The 8,750-nt window shown below is 43.3% G+C and overlaps 1 protein-coding gene across 1 annotated transcript in view; it reads right to left on the bottom strand.

Annotated features, from left to right (window-relative positions):
- Window positions 1-842: 842 nt before the first annotated feature.
- The window catches only part of CD96 (CD96 molecule), a gene marked incomplete at its 5' end in the record, with an annotated part of 24,398 nt that continues 16,490 nt past the window's right edge, over window positions 843-8,750 (bottom strand). Inside the window, 4 exons of the mRNA XM_010188201.1 lie at window positions 843-951; window positions 2,002-2,125; window positions 3,219-3,308; window positions 4,021-4,101. Of these exons, the coding sequence (XP_010186503.1) occupies window positions 843-951; window positions 2,002-2,125; window positions 3,219-3,308; window positions 4,021-4,101 (404 nt within the window). The remainder of the gene's footprint in view (window positions 952-2,001; window positions 2,126-3,218; window positions 3,309-4,020; window positions 4,102-8,750) is intronic.

The following is an 8,750-nucleotide window of genomic DNA, read 5'->3' as shown; positions in this document are numbered from 1 at the left end:
CCTTTATTTCTTCATGTGTACCATAAATACAATTTCAGTAAAGTGGACTCAAGAGTAATTACTGTTTCAAAGGCACAGCACTTTGAAAAGGATTGGCACTTTCCTTTATCTTTGGGGTCCTTATTCACTTCAGTCTTTAAGTCTCTGTCTCATGGGTGGCTTGTACATGAGCCCAAAGCTGACTCTTTCTTCTGACTTCGCCAATGGCAACTGAGTCTTCTTCACAAACACTTCCAATGGATCTGCACTTTATCTCACCTTTATCTCACCAAGTGATCCTGTGCTGCAACCCCATAATGACAGTTGCAGACTATTTTCTCTTCACGTAAGGTAGGAAATTATATATCAGGTCATATTAGTCGGTATTTATATAATAAAAAATAGTAATTGCAGGAATGGCTCATATCGGTATCAAAACCACTTGTGTTAAGCCAATGTTTCCCCTGTAACTGTGGCGTCCATACGACAGAGCTGTCATCTCTACACACTTAGTGAAACAAAACACTTCAACACTCTTCAGGCAGGCTGGTGGAGTGACGTGTTAATCTGCTCCCATTAACAAGACAGCAAATTCCCAGTTGATCACCGAATTCAAATTAAGCACATGTAATCTCACTGTGACACTCACAACGGTGTTAACGTAACGCATACATGGAGATAGACAGGATGAAGTCAGGGTCCTCAGGAGTGCTCAGCTTCCAACATTAATGTCATTTAGATGCTCTCAATTTTAATATGGGTCATTAACACCAAACTCCTGTAATGACTGCTTTAAAGGCAGAGCCTTTTAACTGTGTCAGTCTCCTGCATATGATATCATATGACAAGGGGTGTGGGCAATGTTACAAGTTTTCCAGTTCGTGGCAGGATGGGGGAGTCCCTTCAGACTCCACCATGGAGATATATTTTATTGGAGGTGGCGGTGGCTTGAAAGATGGAGGTCTGTTCATACTGAAACAGAAGAGAAAAAAAATGTGGTGTCACACAAAAGCCATCTAAAAGGCTGTTGTAAGTTCACAGGAGGAGGTAGATGGACAAAAAGTCATTATAAGAGCACCTGACATTTGCTCTTACATACTGTGTCTTCCCCGTTTCTCTTCTACAGAATACCTGCTGATACTCATTTGGCTTTCTCAGCTCCCACCTCACAATTTTACTTTATTCATGCTTCAAAAAAACAGATCACGGTCCTGGTGAAACGTTCAAAACCCTTGCAGAGATCTTTTGCTCACATGGCTCTCTGAAGGTATGTTTAAAGAGTCATAACTTTCTCACTTTGTAGGCCGAAATAAAGATCCCATCACCAATCAGTGAAAAAAAATCAATCCCGTTTTTACTTTTGATATATGGGATTTGCAGTCATGTTTCAAAAGGGTTTTCTAGAACTGCAAATGATTCATGGTCACCATGATTTTCCAAACATTTTAGGAATGTTAGTAAGATTAAAAGTAATTGGCACTTAGATACTGCTTTTATCAGTAGATCTCTGGGTGCTTTAGTAGAGAATTTAACTTTGGTAATAATTACAAACTCAGTGCTGCTTTGACTGGGATCAAGTTTCAGGTAGCCTACTTTCACATATATTATTCACAACTCAAATAGTCTGTATTGCCCTAGAAGTACAATTTCATTAAAACATGTCCTCAAGTAACCATGCAAAATGAGAGAGCAAAAGCAGCTGGCAGGGAGGCTAATAGAAGTGGGGGGCTCTGGGGAAGAAAAATTGACTTGTATTCTTCCCTCACACCCTGAAGCTTCACCGCACTCTTTTTTTAAAGTTTATTTTATAGATAACCCACAGAACAGATGAAAGGACTGAGAACGCTCCATATTTCATACCTCTGTATGAAAAAACAGCATTAGCCATCCATGTACTTAAAGGTCTTGTGTGCTGCGGGTAGTCTCAAATGAAAATGTGTAAATCCAAATGGCTGGGTTAGAGTTTGTATTGTCCCTTGTGGCACCCCTCCCGCCCCTGCAGTTCCACTCCCTAGTACTTACATCTCTTTCTGGTACTGACACCATTTCCTGATGCCTAAAATTATTAGAAAACTGCAGAAGAGGAGCAGGATGGCTACCACTGTTGGCCAGGGGAAGCGACTGGCTTTCGTGTTCCTTGCGCCACCTGGAAGGGACACAGGAGACAGAGCTCAGCTGAATGAATGTCCTCGGAGAGGAGGTAAACCTGGGCTTGCTGCCTGTGGCTTGCTGCTACGTTCCCCGGGCACAGTACTGGTGGCAGCGCAGCCCCAAATCAACATCAGACTGTCAGGTTCCCACCCAGGCTGAGAATCCCACACTCTGAGCATTGCAGCTAAGTTTTATGGACTTAACCCACTTTTGTTCTGACTGGGCTTGTGGGCTGATTTCAGCCACACATCGGTTTACATGGTGAGATTATTCAGGCACGGTCCAGCAAACATTTCACCTGAAAACCCCTGTTTATCTCTGTTCCCCTTGAGCTTCTCTGAGAAGAGGAAGCATATCGTGCCACAGCCAGGCACAGCTGCCCGCGACAGCCCTTCTTCCCAACAGCTTATTTTTCATGCTGCTGACACCAAACCCTGCCAAAACATCTGGCCAAGGGCACAGCCACCTTTTGAGGTGGGGTCTTGTTGGAGGCACAGCATCCCTGCCTTGTCCCACCTGCCTCTCCCCATCATGGTACTGGTGGCTGGAAGAGGTGCCCTCAGGGTCCTGACTATGGGGAGGAAGGAGAGGAGAAGCAAGGTCCGTCTCCAGCCACTGCGGAGGGTGCTGCAGTGGGCTGGGTACCAGAAAGGGCTGGAGCACAAGAGTCACCAGGCAATACCGTCCCAGTGTCACCTTCCGTTGTGTTGTTGTCATGACCTTTTGCAAGGTTGGGCCTACCAGAACCTCACCCAGCCTGGGCCAGTGCCACAGCTGGTCACCAAGTCCACCTTGCTGCATGAGCGGTGGGTGGCCACTGAGATGCTGGAGTGTAACCATCCAAATTTTTCAGCTGGAAGAAAACATGCACTGTGGTGTCGCTTGCAGAGGCAGGGAGGAGGCAAGAATGCCAAAAGCCTGCAACAACCCATGGTGTGGGGACGCAGCTGCCATGACTCCATCCCTTTTTCCTTTTCTGAACGTCCCTGACCACATTTACATGATGCTCTAGGTTTCATTCTTCTCTCCTTGTCTTGTTTACTGCAATGGCACACTGAAAGAGGAGGGTTTGTGGGATAATATCTCACCAGTACTATTGAGCAGACTGCTAGTAGTAAAGAAATCTTTCCCTCTGGTCACTGAAATTGGCTGGTTTGTGGTGCTGAAGGACAGGTTACCTGAAAAGGTACAGGCACAGAACATTTTCAGTAACTTATTTGTTGGGGGTTTTTTTAATGAAGGTTGTATTTAGAAGCCACTGTTTTTCTCCCTGCTGAAGACTGGAAATCAGATTCCAGAATCAGGGTGTCAAAATTCACTCAACCTACATTTTTGGCCTGCAACCTGGTATTAGACAAAAAAATGTACTTTTATCAAATTATAGAACATTAGAAGAAAGAAAGAAAGAAAGAAAGAAAGAAAGAAAGAAAGAAAGAAAGAAAGAAAGAAAGAAAGAAAAAGAAAGAAAGAAAGAAAGAAAGAAAGACTATTAGAAAACATCTATTAAGACATTCTAGTGAGCCAGCATTGAGCTGCACAGCGGTCTGGGAGAATGATAAGCTTTTCGCCTCTGTGGTGGTAATGAAAAAGCTAAAGATATTAAGTGGCTTAGCAGCAACACAAAGAGTCTGCCTCTGCCGTGACTGAGTAAAACCTCAGTCTCCTCTATCAAGTACTGTGTCTGAACCACAAAAATCATCTTTCATCTGTTTGTAGGCAGATATTTTCCCTTTTCTAATACCGCTAAGCTACCTCTGTTTGAGATCAGTGCTGCCTAAGGATACATTCCTGTTTTTTCTAGCCGTCTCCATGTTCACGTCTTTCCAAATAATAGCTAAAATATGCAACTAGACAAGGGCACAGCATTTCCAGAGCTGCCATGGCACTTACGATGTGCAAGGGTTGTATTCTCGGAGGAGCGCGTGGCATTCCCAAGGCTTTGTGGGGATTCAGTGGTGGAATCATTCAAATCTGTACAAAAGGAAATAATATCCTTCAATTATCCTGCAAGACTGTACATGACTGTTTCATTAGGCTCAACTGTGGCTATTTTATACCCTTCGCTTTTCTCTGATGCAAACAACAAATGAAATAACAGCAATACCTGAAAGTCTCTAGCATAATTGCTGATTTATAAATCCAAGAAAAAAAATCCACTGTTTAAATGATGTAAATAAGTAACCAGACAGAGCAAGGAAAATCTCTTTCATATGAGATGCTGGTTTCTGATTGAAATTGAGCACTCAAATATACATATACATACATACATACATACTTACATATATGTATGTATGTATGTATTAAAAAGTCCTACCAAAATTAGTTCAATTTTAGGGCACTCTAAGAATTCACCAAGAGTTTTGGTCTTTAATTTAATTCAATTCTTCTTTCCTCCTTGTTTATTAGGTGTCTCATTTTATGAGGATAAGCACAGTACATCAGGCATTTAAAAAAAATATATTAAAAAAAAGGACATACTCTTAGAGATGCCATAACACTGTACTCCACACAGCATAGCAACAAGCGCTACTTATGATTATTTACATAATGGCTTGTGTTAGAGCCTCAGAGGATTGAACTGACAATGGTAATTCTTGTTGCACGAGCCTTGTGGCTCAGGGCACAGGGACACCAGTTGGTGAGCCTCAGCGGGCACACTGGCGCCCATGTGCTCTAAAATTGTCCTCCATTACAGCTGCCAGACTGAGGACCCTTGAAGGCGATGCCTCAGCTGGTGGGCAGGTAGGCACAGCTATAGGGAAGCTGATGAGTGGTGTGATGCATGGTACTTCCTGCAAATCGTACTGTAATTCAGCATGGTTTTAGCAAAAATCGCAACCAGCAAGCTGTGCAAAAGCAGGATCGTGAAGCATTAGAAGCTGTCATAAGGTTTCGGTATAAGTGTGTAGTTGTGGGTTATAGGCTGGTAAATAAGCACCAGAGTGCTAACAAAAAATACATTCAGAAAATGGAAAGTGGCTGTTACATTTGTGTTTCAGCCAAAAGATGACTGCCACACAAATGCAGAAGTGCATTGACAGGTCCTGCCTGTTCTGAAAGCACAAAGACAAAGAAAGAAAGTAACTTCTGACTTTCTGCTGCTGATCGGAGATTTTCTAAAGGGAAAGACTTATGAAAAAATGTCCACATCTACTTTTTAAAATTGATTTATTGATCATTAATGAGGCCACCTTTTGATGTTCTATTAGCCAGCCTTTATTATCCTGCATTATCTCATGATTTCATTGCTGCTTTGTGATTTTATTCAGCTTCTCCAGTAATTTATTTCATCTATAAACTACCCTCAGTACTCACTGCATCTGCCTAGCAACTCTCTCAATTTTAATATTATCAAATTAAATATGTCTAATAAAATCAGGATACTCAAAAGCTTTTCATTCCTCTTTTGCTGCTGCAGATCCTTGACAGCTTGGAAGACTCAAGTTTTTATCTTCTAACTTAGTGCAACTCAGCAGGGGAATTGCTTCTGTAAAGTGTTGAAAAGCTGGTACAGAGTACACCACTTGACTTTTAGCCTCTGCTCAGGTGCAACTTTTCCATGTTTAGTAATATTTTTTGCATGGTGATGTGATTGTTATCAGCTATCAGCTGAAAATCAGCACCACAGAGCTAAAGTTCTTGGCAAAGGCATCACAAACTGAGGACTGCATGGAGTCAAGTACCTGCTGCTGTACTTTTTGCAAGATACTCCAGATCACTGTAGATTTGCAACCTAACACCCACTAAGTTGGTGCCATGTTTGCAGCACCTGTATTTGGCTACATTTAGCTAGGTAGCTCCCCTTTTAACAGTCCTATGAAGCAAAAGAGATGCATCATCTACTCATGTGCTGTTGTCAAACTCCCATTGAGTGCTGTGGTGTTAGTATAGCTTTTTGTCTCTGTGGTAGAAGTCAGTGCTTCTGCTGAAAAACACACAGGCTTGTAAAAGCTGCTGTAGAGGACCCTATCACTTGTTCTTAATTTTCCCCTCTTTCTTCCCTGTTTCCTGACTAAAGAGATCATACAGCTGTAACCTACTACTTGAGATACTGGCTGTCCTCAGACAAGCACCACAAATTTCTGTGTCTAGTCTGTCACAAGCTAGAAAGTCAAGAAGAGTTTGGTGAAATGGATGAATAAACTTTGAGAAAACATATGGGACATTTAGGCATACATTTTTGGTATTTAGTTGAGTTTCAGCTGAAACTCAGTAGTTCTGAGTGCACTGGCTTCTTTTGACCTGTAGCCAATATAATGTGATGAACAAACACCCGTAAATCAGAATTTAGATAGGGTTTCACCAGCTCCAATGAGACAAAGCTGTTTTGCCAAGTAGCAAAGAGAAGTTTTGAAGACGTTGGTGTTCAGGAGTCATGCCTGAGATGCCTGATGCCGAAAACCAACTTATTTAACATTTTTCTTTAATCTTTTTTTTGAACTACTAAGTATTCTAGAGCCAAACTAGCTATCTAATATTAAAACACAGACAGATGGTCGCTGGCAAGTAGACCTTTATTTTCCCAAGGGGACTATTTTACATTTACTGAAAAGAGTCTATCTTTCCTAACACCTGGGGTTTTTTTTAAAGGCATCTTTAAGCCATCTGAACAAATCTGAGAAGCTGAAATGCAGCTGTAACCCAGCACTTAAAGCCTGAGCATCTCTGGGCTCATAGATGGAGATATCATGGAAGCTAAGCAAAGCCCAGGCTGCAGTTTTAACAGCCCTGGTTTTGTCTCCTCTCTTCCTTCTCCTATCTATATTTGTGTACTCTTCCCTCTTATCATAGAATTGCTTGTCTTGGAAAAGACCTTTAAGATGGCCAAGTCCACCTGTTAAGCTAGCACTGCCAGCTCCACCTGTAAACCATTTCCCTAAGCATCACATCTACACATCTTTCAAGCACCTCCAGGAGTGGTGACTCCACCACTTCCTGGGCAGCCTGTTCCAATGCTTGTCAACTCTTTTGGTGAACAAATTCTTCCTAATATCCAACCTAAACCTTTCCTGGCACAACTTGAGGCCATTTCCTTTTGTCCTATCACTCGTTACTCCAGAGAACAGACCAACCCCTACCTCACTACAGACTCCTTTCAGATAGCTGTGCAGAGCAATAAGGTCTCCCTTCAGCCTCCTTTTCTTCAGTCTAAACAACCCTTGTGCCCTCAGTCACTCTTCAGAAGACTTGTTCTCTAGACCCTTCACCAGCTTCTTTGCCCTTCTTTGGACATACTATGGCACCTCAATGTCTTTCTTGTAGTGAGGGGCTCAAAACTGAACACAGTTTTCAAGGTGCACCCTCACCAGTGTTGAGTACAGGGAGAAAATCCCTTCCTTAGCCCTGCTGGCCACACTGTTGTAGATACAGGTCAGGATGCCATTGGCCTTCTTGGCCACCTGGGCATACTGCTGGCTCATATTCAGCTGGCTGTTGACCAACACCTCCAGCTCCTTTTTTGTCAGGCAGCTTTCCAGTCACTCTTCCCCAGGTCTGTAGTGTTGCGTGGAGTTGCTGTGACTCAAGTGAAGTATCAGTTCCCAGCTGTCTCTTGAATTTTCTTTTAAAACTTGCAAAATAACAGGAACTGAACCAAACCCCGTTTTACAATGGCAAAATCTGACTTGGCGTCCTGACTTGGGTGCAGCCCAAATGATCTGCTCAAGAAGCTGACGATGGCATTGGTTCTGGGAACTAGCAGTGAGCCAGTGAGAAGCACTAACCCATGGTTGGCACACCACAACTGCCACACGTCAGGGGCCTTGGTTAAAAGGCAGATGTTTCCTGGGCTATTTACAGAAGAGAAATGGCTCCACTCTGGCTTACAGTATGACTTTGACCTCGTACCTCCTCAACCAGCAAAGATGTATTATCCAGTGAAGAGAATCCTCTCTGTTCACATTGTGTATTTACAGCCTTTGTTGTTAAATTGTTAAGACAGAAGGGCTTTTAGTCCATTTGGACAAGCACTTTGCTACCCTGCTGCCAGCCAGGCTGGGCAAGCATCTCTGCTTTGGGGATGGGGAAGGCAGCGTGAGAAGCAGCAAACTTTAATTTCAGTGCAGCTGCAATCTGTGTTCCTCCCCTGGCAAATCTCAACCTAACCTCTTCATGGCCCAGGGATTTATACTGAGTACTTCAGCTCCCAGACAGCACTCTACTGGGGCTGGGTGAAGCCTTGTTTTTAGCATCTTCCTCCAGTATTACCCCACACACTCGCATTACTCGCTCATATCTGAGTAAGTACTGCTGTAGCATACAGTAGGTTACTTTAAGCAGGATTAAATTACACAGCTTAAGGATGACTTTTTTATTATTTGGGAGAACAAGGCTGCCACAAATACCAAGGACCAAATCCACTCTCGCCAGCTGCTGCCTCAGCAGTGGATCCTCTCTGACCCAGAGCTTTGGTGCTGCTATGGAGGGGAAGATGGTGTTTGACAGCAACTTGCCATATTGCCTCTCCCTTGCTCTGCCCATGCTGCTGTTTCACATGTGCTGTTTTGCACCCGAAATGGGAGCATGTGCCATGCCACATGGCAGCAAGCACACAACTTACTGCTGATGAGGGCAGCCCCAGTGCCCTTATACTGCCAGCCCTACAGGGATCAACAGCTGGC

Source organism: Mesitornis unicolor, unplaced genomic scaffold, assembly GCF_000695765.1.
Source record: "Mesitornis unicolor isolate BGI_N332 unplaced genomic scaffold, ASM69576v1 scaffold5007, whole genome shotgun sequence".
Taxonomy (NCBI): Eukaryota; Metazoa; Chordata; class Aves; order Mesitornithiformes; family Mesitornithidae; genus Mesitornis; species Mesitornis unicolor.
The sequence above is the reverse complement of the archived record's forward strand: the minus strand, read 5'-3'. Positions and strand labels throughout refer to the sequence as shown.